Source organism: Gouania willdenowi, chromosome 15, assembly GCF_900634775.1.
Source record: "Gouania willdenowi chromosome 15, fGouWil2.1, whole genome shotgun sequence".
NCBI lineage: Eukaryota > Metazoa > Chordata > Actinopteri > Blenniiformes > Gobiesocidae > Gouania > Gouania willdenowi.
In genome coordinates this window covers 25,474,375-25,494,780 of record NC_041058.1, presented here as the reverse complement: position 1 = coordinate 25,494,780, position 20,406 = coordinate 25,474,375, and the positions used below count along the sequence as shown (strand labels likewise).

General features: G+C 39.5%; 2 protein-coding genes across 3 annotated transcripts in view; one reads left to right on the top strand and one right to left on the bottom strand.

Moving 5' to 3' along the window:
- The window catches only part of LOC114476797 (regulator of microtubule dynamics protein 2-like), a 42,554-nt gene extending 33,918 nt beyond the window's left edge, over nt 1–8,636 (top strand). For both annotated transcript variants that reach the window (XM_028468721.1, XM_028468720.1), the window contains exons 7-11: nt 1,250–1,327; nt 3,768–3,866; nt 6,995–7,048; nt 7,129–7,209; nt 7,312–8,636. In XM_028468721.1, coding sequence (XP_028324522.1) covers nt 1,250–1,327; nt 3,768–3,866; nt 6,995–7,048; nt 7,129–7,209; nt 7,312–7,374 — 375 coding nt within the window. In that variant the 3' untranslated portion in view covers nt 7,375–8,636. The remainder of the gene's footprint in view (nt 1–1,249; nt 1,328–3,767; nt 3,867–6,994; nt 7,049–7,128; nt 7,210–7,311) is intronic.
- Nucleotides 8,637–17,555: 8,919 nt separating this feature from the next.
- The window catches only part of LOC114476990 (cytochrome P450 1B1-like), a 3,992-nt gene continuing 1,141 nt past the window's right edge, over nt 17,556–20,406 (bottom strand). The window contains exons 2-3 of the mRNA XM_028469013.1: nt 20,265–20,406; nt 17,556–18,401 (exon numbers count right to left, since the gene is read on the bottom strand). The exon at nt 20,265–20,406 is cut by the window's right edge and continues 869 nt beyond it. Of these exons, the coding sequence (XP_028324814.1) occupies nt 17,834–18,401; nt 20,265–20,406 (710 nt within the window). The 3' untranslated portion in view covers nt 17,556–17,833. The remainder of the gene's footprint in view (nt 18,402–20,264) is intronic.

Here is a 20,406-nt window from a genome sequence, read left to right as displayed (position 1 = left end):
AAAGCAGAACTAAATAACTTTTTCGCCTTAATAAATCATTCTCATAGTCCCTGTGAGGGTAATACAAGTGTTTACGGGGTGATTGGGGGGTCTTTCATATCCCCCTGCTGTCTCTGGCCAGAAAACCACAGTTGCAACTTTCTTGCCTCTGACCTGGTGGCAAGACGTACTGCTTTACAGCAGCCCAATACAAACTAATGCTAGATTATGACGAGCTTTGTGACTGCACACAGTTGTCTACAAATTCACTTTTCTCAAACTTATATCGTGGCGGAGCCAGCAAAAAAAAGGCAGAGAAGACCTTTTTCCGAGGAACGGAGCAACTCCATGCAGTGACAGCTCAGCAGCAACACACAGCAATCACACACAGTGTCGGTCGCAATAACAGGCAGGCGCACACACTCGCAACCCAGCGCTCCATCAGGCAGCACACACACAAATATCCATCTATCTATCCATACATTCATCCATCCATTCATTTTTAGAGCCGCTTTGTCAGCACACAAACACATTTCCACACTCCCTTCCGTATTACTCCCACATCATTCATTTATTTTACTTGTCTCTCTTCCTCATACTGTTCACATGGTCACATGGGACTATATGTGTGAAAGCACCCTCAGTGTCACTGTTGGTGCGCATGTAGCTGTAGCTTATGACAGTGACATAACCAAAAGGGACCTTTAGGGGGATCGCTAAGTGCAAGTTACTTAGTTCTGCTTTAAAGGGAAAAGATCAAATTTCATTTCGAAACCAATTCCTGCAGAAAACTGGGACATGTAAATTAGTTCCCATTTTTTTCTTTCGTCCGTTTATGCTGTGTGTATAGACTAGAGTAAACCACTCCCATCGCAGACCAGTTGCACAAGATGAAAAAGTTTATGTAACAACTGCACGTAGCCTTTTATTTTGTGTCAGCAGCTTTCCCCTCAAACACTGTCTTTACAACTCTTGACAGAAGAAAAAAGGTCCAACACTGAGAACAGAGAAAGTCTTCAGAGAGCAGGACAATGGAAAAGAGTGCAGGGAGGGTGCATGTCAGCTCAGTGTCGTGGCTGGGCTGAGATTGCGTGTGTGAGAGGTGTTTGCTAAATACTTGTGGGTTGGTGAAGCAGGAAAGATCAGGTCAGAACAGACGGCAAGGGAAATAACAGCCGTGTCATGAATCAACAGTGAAAATCTTCTCGCTGTCTGTCTACCTGTTTGTGTGTGTTTGTCTCTGTGTGTACGTGTGTGCCTCCACTCCCAGGATCATCTGGATAAAGCCATCGAGCTGAAGCCACTCGACCCCTTGTCCTACTACCTTCTTGGCCGCTGGTGCTACGCTGTAAGTGACATCCTCACGTCTCCAAACACCATGACCTTGTCCTTACCTCCAGTCACGTTTGCAGACTGTGCTTTTATAAAGGGCTGACGTGACTGCACGGCCTCCTGCTTCTTGTTGCTAAAACACCCACAGCTTCCCCTCGTTCAGTGCTACTGTTTAGGTTTCCCCATGGTTTGTTTTCCCTCTGTGATTTTCTCTGAATTCTCTCTGGGATGGTAACACCAGCCATTGTTAGCTTCAAATCAGATTAGCCCAGCGAGATCATTTCATCCTGTTTCTGTCTAGTCTAATCTTTGCGTCTGCAGTTGTTTTTGATACAGGTCATGATTGTTTTTTAGACCATCAACTCTCGTCTTTCAGTCATTCAATCACCACCCATGTATTCAAAAATAATATGCAATGATGATTTATCACAATTTAAAAACAAACTGCTGTCAAGTGCTCCTGCATTATGTCATTTGTTTGTCTCACAACTTGTTGACACATTGCCTGAAAGGAAGCTATTACAGAGATTGCTGTGATAAAATGATATGATGCTCTTCTAATCTACCAGAGAGGAAGTAACAGAACTGTGCAATTTTAGTGCATTAAAGTTTATTGGCTTTCTGTAGCAGGTCCATGGTCAACAATGATTTACTGTGTATTCTGTCAGTGGTTTTTTTTTGAAAAGTCCTGCGATGATGTCAGAGCAACATTACACTTACAATTAAGCTCTGACTCATAGTGCATGACAAGAAAATTTTGTTTGACTAAAGCTTCTATTGGCCATTACTATGCTCTGCAAAGAAAAACACAAAGCATCAGAGTCAAATGTTGCCATGGTGTTAAAGTTATAGGGAATTGCATTCAATGGTTAAGAAAACACATTTGTTTCCATAAACTTTTGCCCATAAAATTCCTTACTCTACATTACAGTGTTGTTATTAAAGTAGATTTTGGTTTTTCCTGCCTGACCGAGGACGGGAATTTCATCCTTTTTGGAGGGAAAAGGGAGAGAAAAACCACATAAACATTTCAAATGATACCATGGTTGGGATCATTTATGATTGTAATTGCGTAATTGATAATTATTTACAACTATAGCGGAATTGTATTTGTATTTGTAATTGAAAGAATATGTTGCTGTTGTAATCATACAGTATGTGAATTTTAATTAAGTTCAGATAATTGACTTTGTAGTTGTAATTGGCATGAAAATTCTTTACAAACTGTCAATTGCAGTTTAATTAAACGTAAACCTGTGGAACCATGTTACAGTTCTATGGCTTGCACATACATAATTAACAGTTATTAAAATATGTTTTAGATCAAGTTTACCTGTCAGTTCTCTTGGGGATCGTTTTACCATTAAAAAAAAAAAGACTTAAATCGAGAGGTATACTGCAGAAAAAAGGCTCAGACTTGCACCAAAAATGTTAATACTGGTCAATAGATAATGTTATACTGGTCATAGATAATGAAGCCGAAGAAGGTAACCAAGAAATGAGAAACAAATTAAATGATAAATCATATTTTTTAGGATATTTTACAGCTGATTTAAGACATGGGTCAAACTGACCCATTATTATAAGGGATTCTAACAGAAAGCTTTAATAATTCAGAGCATAATTGTAATTGACTCTCAGGGAAAAATAATAATTGTAATTTTAACTGTAATTGAAAAAATGTTGCCCACCTTAATCACAATTGAGTTGTAATTGAACATGGATAATTGAAGATGTAATTGGAATTGAAAAATGTAATTGGCCCCAAACTTGTTTGATAAAGATGGAAATACGTTAAGTGACACCAAAAAATAAGAATCACTGTTCATAATTTACTACAGTATATAGAAGCCGTCATCCATTGGATTTGCTTAACTCCTGGATTTGGAGATGGTCACAGCAACACGGAAAAGCTCAATCTCAAACAGCTCACAGTGACATTGATGTTGTCGTAAAATATAAATAAATGTAAGCAAAATACATCCTGGAACACACACACAGACCCCTACAGTTTTTAAACTGTGCAAACTGGGAAAATCATACCAACTTGTGGTAAATATGCTGACTTAAACCCATGATCCTCTGGCTGTGAGTTGGCACAGTTTATCAGCTGTAGCTAAAATAATCCAACATGAACCAATGTAAAAGCTTCCTAAATAAATCATCTGTGTTTTGGGACTAACTCCCCAGCTTACCTTGTTACGCTATGCCCTACCTATGTTTTAATCATCTCAATTGTCCCTATCCCATACAGGTTAGCATTAGCACTGCTCTCCCTGGCTCACATTAGCTTTGATCTCTTAACAAAGGTTGGTTTTGTTTCTTTACCAGGAGTTAGGGTTGATTATAGTCAATACACTACATATACAATTATACAAAAGGATTAAGATAAATAAATAAAATCTGTAACCCTGGCCCTGCTCTGTAGTTTAGATGTTTGTTTCTTTGTATTGCAGGTGGCACAGCTGTCATGGATTGAGAGAAAAATTGCAACAACTCTATTTGGAGAACCTCCAAGTGCCACAGTTGAAGATGCACTGAGGAATTTTTTAAAGGTAAGTTGATTTAGTGTGTTTTTCCATTTCATGTCTGTTTGTATTGTGGACACTTCACTACACACACACTGCTGAAAAAATTCTACATGAATGTGAAAATGAAACGGTCTGATAGAAGGAAAATAAACTACATTAGCTTTAACACTTGTGTTTTGGGATGTTTTGACTGTTTGCAGTAGTTTTTGCAGCAGTTAAAAGGGTCAGGAATAGGAGCAGAAAGATTTGGTATGTAGTAGTTGAAATGCTTGTTTTAGATAAATGAATCCAATCGATTAACGTATATTGTGCACATTGCAGAGCCCATTCCAGGAAATTAGATTACTTGGTGAAAACCCATGAAGGCTCAGGAAGAAAGACATACAACTCTGGTAAACTTTGCAAAAGAAGACCCAGTCAGACATGATATTCTCCTGCTGTAGTCTTTGAAAAACCTTTTGAGCAAAAAAAAAAAAAGAAAAGAAAAGTTAGCATAAGGACCGTGCATGTTCAATCATTGTTAACCTTGTGCCTTAACCCGGTGCTGAAGCTTGTTTTCAAACCTTCTGTATTTAGAGCCTTCATCTGCATTCCCACATTTCAAATGTTTATGTAGCAGAGAAAATACATTTGCTCGTGGCCAAATCTCCCTTTGCATGCATGTTTCTTAACCCTCGGTTTGATTTAAGCAGCCTTTGTTACAACACGTCACTTGGGACCTGGAGTAGAGGCTCAGTTGAACCACTTGGCAAATACAGCCCGCAGCTCTGTGCACGTCCTGTTATTGACTTGTGTTTTTTAAAAAGTACACACAACTTTTAGATGACGTCATGAGAAAAATAACACTGAATTTGTGCTTTGATGAGGTTCTAAAATGACATTCGTTTAATGGAGAATACACACAGCCCTGTGACTCGTTGAGGAAAGAGTGAGGGAGTCACTAATACGAATAAAAAGTGGGTAATATTTTATATTAGGAAACACCTATTAACTTTAGGTTATGTATATAACCCCGATTCTATGAGTAATATGAGTGAGATGTCTCACTGTGGGATGCAATCTCTGTCTGCATTCCTCAGAAGCATTTATTTCAATTTGCCAATCCTGATTGGTCGGTGAAGAGCGTCCGTCCGCTAGGGGGTCACCCACCTCCTATAAAAGGAGGACACGGACAGACATTCACCATTCAAAATAAGCACATCTTCTCCTCGTTGGAGCAAGAAGGGTAGTCTGGTGAGACATCTCACTCATATTGCTCATAGAACCGGGGTTAAATACATAACCTAAAGTTCTATTTCATATTTCATGAGATGTCTCACTATGGGATATGGAAACTCCCGTAGTGCAGACATGCTTATCGAGTGGTACCAGCCTCCAGGGCAGAAGTCTGATAACATCAGAACAGTAAAACCTCCCGTGCCATGCACGGGGTGGAAACGTCCAGCATGTAAAAGCGGACAACCGTGAGGGTTGAGGTCCAATTCGCCGCTGCACAGATGTCCTGAAAAAAGCCCAGGATGTGGCAAGACCCTGAGTCAAGTGTGCACGCAGACCCGTAGGCAGCTGCAGACCCTGACACGAGTAAGCCAAAGCAATAGCCTCCACCACCCAGTGTGACCGGCATTGCTTAGTAACAGGCTTCCCCCTTCATAAAGCGGCAGATCAGCGGGTGCTGACTGGCCGACTTATCCCTTAAAGGGATGTGGTTCCTCTGGAGGCACCGCCCCTCAAACAGCCTCCACCTAGAATCATAAAGAGACCTAGTGGAGGGGGCTCGAGCCATTCAGGGGCCAAGCCCACAGCGCCAGACGGTCTGGACGCGGGTGGAAAAATGTGCCCCTCCCCTGTGACAGCAGGTCCCTGCACAGCGGGAGCTGCCTGGGACGTGCACACAGCGGCTGGTAAACCTCCGCCAGCCAGTGCATAGCCGGACACAGCGGAGCCACCAAGATCAGTCTGTTCCGCATTCCCTCCACCCTAGACAGGGTGGAGGGAATAAGAGTCAATAGGGGGAACACGTAAAGAAGCACGCGCAGCCTCTGTGCTGCGCAGAGAGAAGAACAATGGGCACTGCGCCGTTTTATTCCCCTGTGAACAGGTCCACCTCGGCCCATCTGTAACGGGCCCACAGCTGCCGCACCACCAACGAGGGCAGCATCCATTCCCTGTAAAGTGGCGCGCCCCTGGATAATAGGTCAGCACCCACGTTCATGATCCCCGGGACGTGCGTTGCTCTCAGCAAAAGGAGACGCCCAACACTCCACAGAATCAGTTAGTGTGCCAGTGACGGCATCCAACGTGAGCACAACCTGCCCTGACGGTTGATATATGCCACCGCCGTGGTGTTGTCTGTCTTCACCAGGTCATGATGTCCCCTGAGAAACAGAAGGAAGTGGATCAGCGAAAGGAACACCACTGACGTCAGGCTGGTGTTCGTGGAGACCACCTTCCTGGACGTAACGATGCCCATAGGCACCCTGTCCGTCAGGAAGCCCGGGGCACGCCAGTGGTGCAGAGCCACGTTGCACCCTGGCGTAATCAAGACCCTCTGTGCGCCATGATGCACAGGATCGAGCCCATGTGAGGCCACCGACAGTTGGAAATTCCTCATGTGAAGGCAACCAAGGCGGATCACGAGGATGGCCGAAGCCATCAACCCGGATAAACGAAGACACAATCTGAACTGAACAGATTTGCACGTTCAAAACATTTATTTCCTGTGTAAGGGACAACTCGCTCTTTTCCGCATTCATGACAAATCCCAGATTTGACAGGTGATCCAGCAGAATGCGCTTGTGCTCCCTGGCCTCCACTAGGCGAATGCCTCGCTTCCTCAGCGGAGCGATCGCAGCATCTATGCAGCGCACAAACACCCTTGGGATCAAAGAGAGGCCAAACGGGAGAATGCGGTACTCGTAACACATCCCTGGAAAGCAAACATAGGTACTTTCTGTGAGGGAGATATATTGGAACGAGGAATCTCGTGGCACGACATCTCATCACACCCCTAATGTCATGTATTTGACCAATAGTGCGATTGACTCATTATGGGCAGTTGAAGTGACTGCAGCGCTACAGTCGTGTTTGTTTACTGTTATTTGTATTTGTTGCATTAAGCTAAAGCGAGCCTTTCTGTTCATCTTCATATCTAGGTTGAAGAGATCCAGCCATCTTATTCAAAGCTCAACTATGTGTTTTTAGCTAAAGTAAGTATTAAAAAGGTGTGATCAGTCAGATTGAGGATCCTTCTTCAGACCTTCCTGTGACAGTGTCTTATCCTTGGCAGTGCTACAGAGACATGGGACAGAGGGAAAATGCTAAGAGAATGTGTGAAGCTGCTTGTTCAGTGGAAACGGTGTCCAAAGATGTAAATATCACCACATAATCACAGTTCTGACTCCTGCTTTTCATTAAGCCACCTCTGTGTGATAAATGAATAATTTTCCTTTATCTTTTTTTTTAACTTCAGGATGATGAGGCTCAAAAAGAGTTGAGCGACCTCTGTCCAGCTCTTGGTCTGGAACTACCATGAATAACTCCTGTTGAAGTGTTCTATTGAGTGAAGCTGTTGTGTGTTTATGCAATGACATCTGTCTGTAGGAACCCTGGTCGATGTCCAAAAGGTGGTAAAAACACTGTCGCACATTTGGAATTTTATCACACTTTTCCGACTCAAAAACAGACACCAAAAAGGACCAAAGAAAATTTCTTCAAACCCCAGCCATTCTTCACCGACCTGCAGGCCTCCTTTGCTGACACTCACTTCTCCCCCAAAGATCAAACACATTCCACAGTGGAAGACATGTTACACCCCAGAAACCTTCTCCAACATGAAGTTGGAAATGGAAGAAATAAAAATAAACAACTTAAAACACCATCTGATACTTTAAGGGCAGAACTGTGATTTAAACTAATTCCAGACATGTGACCCAGACTTTAACCATTTTTCTCTCCAGGAAAAAGACTCATCATGTGCCTCCTTCTGACATGTTTAATCATGAATGTAATCATCTTTCAAAGGAAATGTTTATAACTTATCTTCTTTGCCTCTGACTTAAACAGTCAGTGATGCAGCATGTTTGAGAAATGAGTTGAACTTCTCTCCAGTCAAGAAGTTCAGTCAGATGGCACCTCTGGCAACGAACATATAAAAAATTAATAATTAATATTTTTGAATAATAACTTTGTTCCCCTACATGTTTATAGTTAGGTTAATTTAATGCTATATTTTGGATCTTGATGCTACTTCACTGTGAGTGAAGTTCAATGTGTCAGCAATAGGACATCTCTTTAAAGCTGTCCTTTTTAGTTTTTAATCTAACTTGTTTTCAATGTTTTTTGTCTGTGATAGGATTTTGAATTTTATTTCTGATGTAGGATATCATATCTGAGATGATAAAATTCCCGTTGATATCATACTTGATCCCACAGTTTGTAGCAGACGATGTTTAAGGAAGTTCTTTCTGCTTTTGTGTTCCTCCATTGTTCGCCCTGTTTTTCTGTTACGTAACCAATGGCACATTCACACAGCAGAAGCACAAACATGGCAGCGTTGTGCGAGTGCAGGAGGCCCCACTGCACCTTGCTACCCTCATATCATCTGAAATGCTCCTGCAATGATTTGAACACAAGCTCATCCTTTCATCACGTCCTTTGTGATGTGTTTCATGGGGACTGATTCAGTGTGGTTGTTGACTTTGTTGAAATAATTAAATTATGTATCCATTTTTTATTCACTTCTTTTAGTAGTGCCCTCACAGGATGAAGGTGCAGCACAGTGGGACTTTTAAAGACTTTCTGGACTCTTTTATACAAATGTGTCAACAACTGCCCTTGATGTTTTGTTTTTACTCTGGGTAAATTTTCTGAAATTTGAGAATATGAAACGTTAGTGATCTGACAAGATGTTTGGTTTTTCTTTGACATATCTAGAACAGTTTCAATAGTTTGGACCAATTCAAACTGACATTGTTGTGTATCTTGTATTCATGTGTTGCTGTTTAAATGAATTCCTAATGTATTTCTATTGGCCTGTTCGCACTGCAATGTTTTCTGCTTAAAAACACCAAACTTCTATTTCTTTTTGGCTTTTTTTTTTTTAACACAGAAACGGTGTTTGTGATCCTTCTGATCAGCAGCATGATCACAACTTTAATCATGTATTATAGAAACAATGGTTGGTCGGGTTCTAATCACAGTTATCTAAACACGTCTTCTATTTTTTTCTAGAGAATTTTATCTCCACTGTGCACCTGGCTCTTAAAGGGACGGTATGTAAGCATTCTGATCTTCTAAGCACCGTGTCCTACTTTATAAACAGGCCGATATGATAGTAATATCTGATTTGTAATATTGAATTCTATTGGGACGCAGTTTTTTGTTGGTTTTGTTAATACTCTGATTCATGTGCACATTGCTCTAACACTGTTTTATTGATGTGGGACAGTTTAAGACAATAGATTTTTTCAAATCAAGTTAAAGCTGATAATCATAATAGTTAATGTTAAGGCAGTCCAAGGTTTATAAAAAGCCTTCCTGACAATACATAAAACTATTGCTATATGTTTAATTAACTGCAGTCACAGAAACATGCAGGCATGCTAAGGTAGAGTGGGGTAAGAGTCTGATGACCAGATTTATAAACCTGAAGGTGGCACTTATTTGCTCAAAACGTTTTGTAGTCAAAAAAAGGAAAGAAAACAAAACTTTCATAGTAGAAAAGTGTTGTTTTTCACTTTGTTTTGTGCGGTTTCACCAATTCCAAATGCAGAAGTCTATTTATCAGATTCTTGTACGCATGCACAACTCACTTGTTTATTTTGACAGATAATTAAATGGTTTTTACCTCCAGTTTAACCCAATGCTTATCTGGTCCATCATTATATTTTAAAGAAGTGGTTCTGTGCTTGCATTTTCTGCACACTACCATTGTGCAACCATACAGCTAATTATTGGAGCTTTTTACCACTCACCCAGTCATATTTGATTGCTCCTCCAAGCAAGCCTGGAACTAGTATAACCAGTTGGTGCTTCCCTTGATGTCCACCGTTTGTGAGCTATCATTTCCTACCCTCTTTATTGGTTCAGCTGCAAGGTACTTTAAAAAATACTTCAAGGCTAAATTATACACTTCACCTTGCAAACGTTCAATCAACCCTTAGGTTGTTGGGTGATTTTTTTTTCTCTCTCTTATCTGATGTTTTATGTTTTATTAAGTATGTGAAATTTATCAGAGGAAAAGGTCTCAACGATGCTCTTTTTAGCCTTTCTAAAAACAGGCTTAAACATGCAAGTAGAGTCCCATACAGTACACATGTATTTTATGTGTTTAATTCAACATAGTAGAACAGTCAGAGCTTCATACTTTTCATTCATCTTTTCCATCTTTCATTTGAATCAGTCTGCGACTAAGGGGTTTTTAATATAATTTATTTCTTTACAAATCAGAGGCATGGACTGCACACAGCACAGAAATGTTCATAAAATCTCAATCCAAGTCAAACTAAAGCTCTAAAACACTGCCATTAGAAGAGTTACCCCTTCTATTTCATGTCCATTCCTAATTATTGTTCTGTTTCCTGTTACCCTAACCCTTTGAAAGATGTGAAATTTTTTTTTTAATGTGGAAACTCTACGGCACGGGTTCTCAGTCTCTTCCTGGGACCCACATTTTCCAATGATCATTACATTGTAACCCTTTTTTTTTTTTTAGAATTCAACCAACCAATGTAGTTTATCAAAAATAGCTGTTAAAAACACATCTTTGATCTTTTTTTAAAACATCTATATATTTTCCTGTGCAACATGCATTTTACAGCATGCCTGTCAAAAGAAAAGTTTCTTTCAAAATGAAAGACAAGTCCAACACAAGATACATTAAGTATTTATTTATTTTTGATTCGTTTTCTGCGACCCACCCACTACAGGTCCGCGACCCACTTTTGGGTCCCGACCCACCAGTTGAGAATCACTGCTCTACGGTACCATTTGGTCTATCCTATTTTAGAGCTTGTCAATTTGTGATTATTAAATATGATGTAGTTACAACTTGAAAGCAATAAATATAAATATTTTTTTATATATTTCTATCAGCACTATGAATGTGTTTTTGAAGATGCCAAAGTGACTACACTATCTAATGAAAGGGTTTATCAAATCTGAATATACTGTTGAATAATGTGTGTATGGAATGATTAAAGGTACTAATGTCTATAAATAAAACTGTACAATCTGCACAAGTGTTGTTAGCATGTTCTTTAGCGGCATGCATGGCTTCTGTAGTTGTTTTTTTTGGGTTTTTTTAAATTAATTTTCAAACAACAAAATTCCACACCAACATAAACATACCAACATAAACATACACAAGTCCAGGGCAACGAGAACACTACATGATGAAACACACAATCTGCACTCAAACAAAAACTAAACTTAAAGAAGGGATGACTTAAGTTCTTTAATTGCACTGTCCCACATATTGGTGGTGCCCACCTTAGCATCATGCATCCGCGCCATGGAGAGCTCCAGGTAAGCAATGTCAATAAATGTCATGACCCACTGGTGTCGAGACAGCAAGTGAGGGGGCTTCCACCTTGTGGCGACCATCTTTTTGGCAGCCGTAAGTCCCGCCAAAAGGACTCTTTGTTTTGCCCTGTTCAGTCCAAGCCGAGAAAAGTCATTCAGTAGAAGGACCAGGGGAGAACAGGGAACCAGGCACGATAAGAGGAGAGACAGGTTACCAGCCACCATCTCCCAAAACTGAACAACCCCTGGGCACTCCCAAACCATGTGGAAGTAGGTCCCCACCACGCCATCATGGCACAAAGTGCAGGTCGGATCCGGCTTGCACTTCATGGAAAATAGTCTACGTGGTGTCAAGTACGTCCTATGTAAAAAGTTCAGATGTATCTGTTGGTGATCCGGATCTGGAGTTGTTTTTTAAAGGGGACATATCATGCTAAATCCACTTTTTTAGCCCTTAAATGCATTTTGTTGTATATTTAGAGTGCTTAGAAGTACAGAAAAAATCTAATTAGTCTCTTCAGGTGCTCCGTAGATATCTTTATATTCTGTTTTGGTCATATTTTTCAATCTGTTTCAATTTTTCTATTCTCTATTACGTTTTTTGAACTATTACGTCACAGTATTTGCAGCAGAACTGCCAAATTAGTACATCAACTCCAGGTCCAACACTTCGAGCAATCCGCCATTATTATTTCTCGCTTTTATTTTGTAGTCCAAGCTCAAGGATGCCGAAGTTACGAGAGGATAAGTCAAAATGTTCGGTTGTTGGATGTAGTAACCCACACGCTTCATTACACCGTCTTCCAGCATCAGAACCTTTTCGAAGTGCCTGGTTGAGTTGAACCGAGTGTCACCTGAAGAGGGGGCGGGGTATGAAGTGTCTCATTTGCATTTAAAGAGACCGCACCAAAACGAGTTGCTCTCAGAAGCACATCAGAAAAGGGGTGGAGCTATAATAATGAGGAATTCAGACCCAAGCATTGCAGTTCCGCTTTATATAGACCACAACTGTATGATTTATATGTAAAAAGGAAGGATTTAAAACCATGATATGTCCCCTTTAAGAATACTCCTGCTTATGTAAGCTGTATTTTTTTTTAAATATAATAACATGGTTTCTTTTGTAAACTAAATTGACATCACCTCAATGTAGCGTGTAAAGACCAATAGAATGCAGGTCCAAACTTATCTCTTTAATTTCACCTCTACTTCTATAATTTTTGTAACCGGGGCAAATGGTTTAGTAGTTAGTTGCTGGATCTGATTCAGCTCAATAAACACTGGTCCTGTCTTGTTTCAGCCTTTCTCCTCTTTAATCCACTGAAGTACCTTAGCTTTTAACGGTTCACCTCTCAAACTTGCATGTGTTTGTTTTTTGCTGTCAGAAAAACTTTCTTCACTGATTTAAAGGTGCCTGCTAGGCATTTTAATCAAAGCCAAGGCCAAAACAGTTGCATCCTGATGCCTGTCTGTTAACCAGAAAGATAAACCTTTTCATGTCACAGATGTTAGTTGTACCTCAAGTGTGTTGTATAATTTTTTTTTTGAATGGTCCCAAATTTTTTAGATTTTAGGTTGGTTCTTCTTCTGTTGCGCCATTCTTCTTCACAGTGTAAATGGTGAAGCAAAATGGTTTGTTTCCTGCCCACTGCACAGCATTAGGAATGATTAACTTTAAAATTACTGTATGATGCAAGTTGTTCATTTAAAAAGAATAAAAAATGGAACTGTCTAAATATGTAAAAATGTAAACTGTATGCGCCCTATAGCAAAATAAAGGTAAATTAGAGAGTCATTTATGAGTCAGGCCTTTTCAATTAACAACAGTGCCTTATTATACAAATGCACTTTTGAATTGGTAAACACAAATTCATATTAACACATTTAAACTAAAGCAGTGTTCTCAATGTTATTCACTAAAGAAGGCATTGGAATTATGTAAAGCAACTATTGCCTCAATTTCTATCCTCTGATGCTTTTTACACTGAACAAAAAAAACAGTATCTGGTGCGAGCACCATTTGCCTCACGCAGTGCAACACATCTCCTTGGCATAGAGTTGATCAGGTTGTTGATTGTGGTCTGTAGAATGTTGGACCACCCCTCTTCAATGGCTGTGTGAAGTTGCTGGATATTGGCAGGAACTGAAAACATGCTGTTTTATACGCCAATCCAGAGCATCCCAAACATGCTCAATGGGTGACATGTCCGGTGAGCAGAGCTGAAAACTGTATTGAAAACGTTTGACCACTAGGGGGGCAATGCCCTCCTGCCTCGCACTTGCAAACTCTACGTATGCACAATACATTGCATTATTCATCTCAAAGATTAAAAAATAGCCACAACACAGACGGTTGCAGAATATTTCATTTTATTTACTGTGATGTGGTGTTGGTTTCACAAAATTCAACATCAACTGAGATGAAACACTGAACCAACAGTGTAAGTCAAAGTTTAGAGCCTTTTAAAAATCAGAAAAACCAACATGGCCTTCAGTATCAAAGCAGAAAATGTGATATAATACATTTGAAAAATTGGGTTTTGCATGAAAAACCATGCCTTATCTCCCACCAGTTTTTTGGTGCCAGCACATTGATTATCGTATTGCTCATATAAGAAGAACAATCGTATCAATTTTTTGTCACACACCTAGACCATATTAACATCTTCTCAGATAATGTGACCTGCTGTGGTACTTCAGTGTTATCACACCATTCCTGGGCATCTGCAGGTCAGACGCTAACTTTTACCTCCTCCTCTCACCTAGATTCAGCTCTCAGTCCTGCAGCTCATTCACATTCACATTCAGCTGCCTCAGAGCTGCACTTAACTGTTGACATCAGGCAGATCTGGTGCGTGTGTACGTGTTTTATCGTCAATCAGAATGTGATAGCAGATTTAAATGGGAGATTCTTGCTAATCTTGTTAATGCAGTCTTGACAGGTCTAAGCTGTGGTCCAGGATGAGTCTTTACTCCACCTCATGCAATACTTCACATTTCCTTAACCGGTTAATGCCAGCACAGCTCATATCATGGCATGGCTTTAACGCAGTTACATAAGACACAATTTAGCTGTAACTTTATGATTTTATTCTGTTGACATCACATGAAGCAGCTTCTTGTTTCCACGTCTAGTGTTGTTGACCAAATGGGATTTGTTCCTTTGGATGGGTATAATCCTTTACATTTGCTGCTGCAGCTTTTTTTGCTTTACATCAGCGTCTCACTTGGTCAGCGTTGGATGAGTTTGACAGAGCTATAAGTTAACAGTTTTTTCCCATTCATGGAGCTGCAGCTACACTTCACTGGCACTATTTAGTCTCCATGTTCAAATGTGTCTTTGCTAGAGGCTGCACAGAGAGCACCTTATCAGTAATCGTCCACTGTCTGACTGGCTGAAGGCTTCCAGATGATCAAGAACAGGATGTTCTTGCCAAATGAGATAAGAGGGAAAGGGATCTCCCAAACATTTCCCTTTAATTCCCATTTGGTCCAACAACATACCACGGGTCCTTTGCATTCATGGAAATGTTTAAAGAGATAAAGCAACCAATCAGTTTCTTATCGTTTCAACTGTACATTTCTTTAACACCTATTGTATCTTTACGTCATGGAAAAATGCAGTGTATATACAATATAATGTGCAGTGAAATGCTCTAAATTCTTCCTTTAGGGGCAAGGCTGAAAATTTCAGATCAGACTTTATTCACACCTGCATCGCTATGGCTATGTTTTCTTTGTTTTTCCAAAAAATTGACCACAATTCAGTGGATTTGATTTAATCTTTGGCCCTTGTTATTATTTTCTGCATTAATCTTCTGCCTCCACCTTTTCCTGTTTAGGATGTAAATGCATTTTGAGCTAACTTATGGATGATATGCAATCACAAAAGGCTACATCAATCTGTCACAAGGCCAACACATTAATTAGAAATCCAGGAGCGTGACGCGACTCTTCAGGCAATCAGAGATCTTTTTACAAACAGAGTGCTCCATGAGCTGTTTTGGGGTGTTACTATTACTATGCCAGAGTCTCAGTCTCAAACATCAGAAAACACAATAACACAAGATAAAGTCCCTACATTTGTCACTCGTCTGTATTGAGAAAAAAGTCGCAAGAGCTCCACTGTTGTGCATGTTCTCGAGGATACCGGTGACAGGCAATCATAGGCCGTGTTTGAGATTCTTGCCGGGGGGCAGCAAAAAAAATTTAAATTTATATATATATATGTAGAGGACGTCCTGAGTTTTGCTTCACAAATAAGAAATGAAAACAAGTTTACCCATCTAACTGTTCTGTAACATAAGTTTTGAATGCTGCACCCACTGTAATTTAAAGAATGAGAAAGTAAAGTTTCTCAAATGAAGCAGTGTTATTATTTATTATGATATATCATACAACACTCGATACATGTGCTTTAATATGGGGGATATACTTTAACATGGAAGAGGAGACTTGCTGGCAGTTTTAAATCACTAAGTTAAACAACAGGTAGGAGAGAATGAAAGGATCCATATGGATTAAAAGCATTTAAAAGTCCAACAACGTAGATTATGGCATTAAAAGTATGTAACAACATTACTCCGCAGTTCGCATTCGCTGATTGTCTATGTGCTTCTGCGGCCGGTGGATGCCAATTTTGTCGCAGGGTAGGTGGGTGAGTAGATTATCACAACATCGCTCAATCCACCGCTTTATATCTAGACACTGAGTGCAGAGTTTGCTCGTTCTCTTGTTTTCTCAGTGCATCACTACAAACAACAGACTAGTGAGTCTATGGAGCACCCACAGTGTTTGCCATGTTCTAAACAAAGCTCTCAGCTGCTACGGGAAGCAGGAGGGTCAAATGTCATCGGCTGCTGGTCCTAAAAAACTTTTTTGCTTGGATTTATTTTGTCAACCTTTGAATTTTGTAACGCAGTTTTTATTATTTCCTAGTCACTGCTTTAACACTTGCCTTAGGAAAGTTTTGTGCATTTTCAGTGAGTTGCATAAAAAAAAGGATTGTCAACTCAAAGACAACTCAACTGAAATAATATTAGATTCTTCTGCTCTGAACATGTCCAAACCATCTCAGTCTGGCCTTTCTGACTTTCTCTCCAAAACAGCTAACGTGTCGTCCCTGTTCCTATCTATCCTTGTCATTCCCAATGAGAACCTCAACATCTTCATCTCTGCCTCCTGTCTTTCCCTCAGTGCCACTGTCTCTAAACCATAGAACATGGCTGCTCTCTACACCTTTACTTTCATTCTTAACTGGACTTTCACAGAACTGTACGACACATAACTAAGAACTAAAATCTCAGATTAAAAGCTCTCCATTGAGATATATTGAACCAGAAATACAACATCTATACGACTAATTTTGACTGATCCAAAATAGGGACATTACGTGGGGAAAAATTTGATGAAAATGACTCCAAAGGCATTTCTTACATAAATTAGTTTTACAGTTTTGTTATTCAGCTTTAGATCAATCATCTAAAGTGCATTCATTGCTTTCTGCAACTTTCCCAATTCACCCTAAACAGAAATATAAATACATATTGAAATTTAACATAAAAATCACTCCATCCACTTTATTGTAATAGTGATACCATGTTTATTTCTGTATAATTAGAAAGAATAACATAAAGAAGAAAAGAATCATTTGGTTATTGACTAATAAGAGGTGAGCTTACATAAGGTAGTTGACACAGAGCCAACCACATTCACTCCTAAAATAACTAAAAATAAATGAGTAAATAACACTGATTTTACATTTCACAGGTGTGTTGGACAGCAGTTGACAGACAGTAGAGGTGTTTGTACCTTAAACGCTTCAGGAAACCACATGAAAAATGACTTCTCCAAAAGCAAATGGATTTAAGTTTGTAATGTTGAGCCTGTTTCCACTGTAGTTACACTTTTATCTGCACGTTTCTACTGAATAGTCTCGTGTTTTTGTACATAAGGCATTAAAGGCTCCTCCAGCTTATTACCTGTTCATTGGTCAAACTCAGAAGTCTGACTTTGGCACATTATGTTTGTCATGTAAAAATAAACAATGACCCAATTTGAGTGTTTACCTTCAAAAGTGACTTTTTAAATGTTTTTCTGAGGCCTTTAAGCCTTAGTATAAAAAAGAGGTTTAACTTTATATATATGTATATATATATATATATATATATATATATATATATATAAGATGTCTGGGGTCAAACTCTTGTAATCACAGAGCAGACCAGTGTGTCCTGTACAGCGGGCTGCAGTTCTTGATTAGACAGAATGAGGAGTAGATGAGCATCACACAAACACATACACCCCAATCTGTTTTAGTCTGGCTTGTGCAGGAGTAAAGCCAAAACCTGAGGATAAATATGTTTTTCAGTCACAAACATGAAGTTTGTGTCTGTTCCAGCCTTCATTTATTCTAACACAGTCTTGCTTTGATTTATTGAGGACTTTAGATTCCCTCCTTAGCACACGCCTCACTTATAGCAGCATCTAGCAATGTCAAAACCAATGTCATCTCGTGGAGTCACTGCAATGTAATACCCATTAGGCTTCATGGTCAGGCCATATGTGTAACCCATATCAGGTGGTCTGGATGGATCTGGGCTGATGTAGCACAGGTGAACCAACATGGAGGTGAAGAGGAACAGATGCAGCTTGGACAGCTCCTCCCCGATGCACCTCCGCTTCCCCAGAGAGAAGATCAGCACATTGCCTGTCAGGTCCTTATTTAGTTCCCCATTCTGGTCCAGAAAGCGCTCTGGATCAAAGGTCTCTGGGTTGGACCAGATACCTGGGTCATGGTTGACTGACCACTGGTTGATGAAGACAACTGTGTTCTTTGGTATAGTGTAGCCCATGATGGAGGTGTCGTTGGTGGTGGAGTGTGGGATGGTGAGGGGGACAAAGCTGGTGTAGCGCATCACCTCGTAGATAAAGGCCATGACGTAGGGTACCTGGGACTGGTCTTCAATGGAGGGCATGCGGCTCCGGTCCACCACCCTGTCCACTTCCTGCTGCAGACGCAGCTGCAGCTCAGGGTAACTGCAAACACCAGTGAGACCACGTTATGTAGGAACACTTCTCCCTCTCTGGGTTTAAATGCACAGTACAGAAGCCCTTCACACTCATATCAGTTTCTATTAAAGCTCAGGTCGATGAGTGTTGGGTTACACTGAGCCTGCTGTTTATAGCCTGACACCCACAGGATTAAAGGGCCGCTACGACCAGGAAATTAACTCAATAAGTGCAGACCGCGTACTTCTGTGGGGGTAGATTTGTGTCTATTACTCAATAAAAAAACAATCACTTCAATCAAAAAAATACTTTTATCCAAAAAAAAGTTAACTTCAATCAAAAAAATAAACTTTGATTAAAGAAGAAAAAATTATGAGACACAAATAATTGCATTTGAACACTTTTTTTTAATTGAAGTCATCTTTTTTGTATTTGGGCCATATTATGGGTAATACATTTGTGTCCTCATTATTCAATCAAAACAAAAACAAAAAAAAAACATTTCAATAAAAAAAAAGTTCAATAAAAAAAAGTGTTTCTAATGCAATTATTTGGGTCTCAAATATACATATTTTTTGCATTTGAACATTTTTTTGTGATTGAATAATAAAGAGACAAATCTACCTCCATACACTTAACTGGCTTTCACTGGTGTGTAGTTTCATCTCTTTATGTTCTGCTGTCAGTACATGAGCCTCAGCTCCCCCACAAAGCCTGTTACATAACACACATGCTACTGTACTCAAAGCCTATCAACAACTTTTACCTCAGCTAAAGCAATGTTTACAACCAGGGGTCCTTGACAGTGGATTTCACATATTTTTAAAAGTCAATTTATAAGCCCTTTAACTCATACCATAAAATAAGGTGTGATGGTATGAATTAGTGCTGGGCGATATGGACCAAAGCTCAAATCTTGATATTTATTCTCAAAATGACGATATGCGATATAAATCTTGATATTTTTTTAACTAAATAAATTCTTACCCGAAAGACAATTCTGGGTTAAATTAGCATTTCTGAACGAACAGCTACACAATATGTGACACTTTTGTCTTTTTCTCCTATAAGAGACAGCATGTGTGAGTGAGTTCTGTAGTGTGGCTTGTTTAGTATTTTAATACAAAATAAGGATGTAGGTAATATTGTAAATTTCAATATCGCCAAAATAAAAAACTTGATATATCTTGAATCTCGATATATTGCCCAGGCCTAGCATGAATACATTAATGCCCCAAATGTCTTAAAAATATGAATAAATTGCTTAAATTCTAGGCTTATATTACTCTAAACCAGAGGTGTCAGACTTATTTCAGTTCAGGGGTCAAATAAGGAGCAGTTTGATCTTAAGTGAGCCACTGATTTTATTTGGGAAAATGAGTAATTTCAACGTTGCCCTAGTTTGTACTTCTACGTATACATAAAATACAAAACATGTAAGGAACCAAAAATATTCAAGAAATAAGTAATAGATTTCAGTCCCAACAGGATGTTGACTTTAAATGTACTAGATTTTGTGACCAATTTCAATGTAATTAAAGGTGTTATTATGTAATAATTTGAGGAAAATGTAAAGATTTTGTAATAATTTTGAGGTTTTTTTCTACTTTTTAACATTAAAAATGACAGAAATCATGTGATATAAGCACATTTCATTTGCACAATGATTCATGTTTTGTCTGTCATTTTTACTTAATCCTGCGGGCCGAATTGGATGCTCCAAAGGGCCAGATTTGGCCCCCGGGCCATGAGTTTAACACTTGCTCTAAAACAATGAGTGAGTTGACGGAAGCACAGAGAGAGTGTTTGATTTTACCAAAAAGGTGAGCAGGTAAATAAGACAAAAAAATAAAAGTTTTTTAAATGATTGATCTTAAGGATTGTGCTTACTTGACAAGAACAAGGACGATCCACTGCATGGCAGTGGACAGAGTGTCTTGACTGGCTCCAAAGATGTCCCCTATCGCTGCAGTCACATAGTCTGACTCCTTCTTCATGGAAGACTGGGTTTTATCTGTGAACTTCTCCAGGG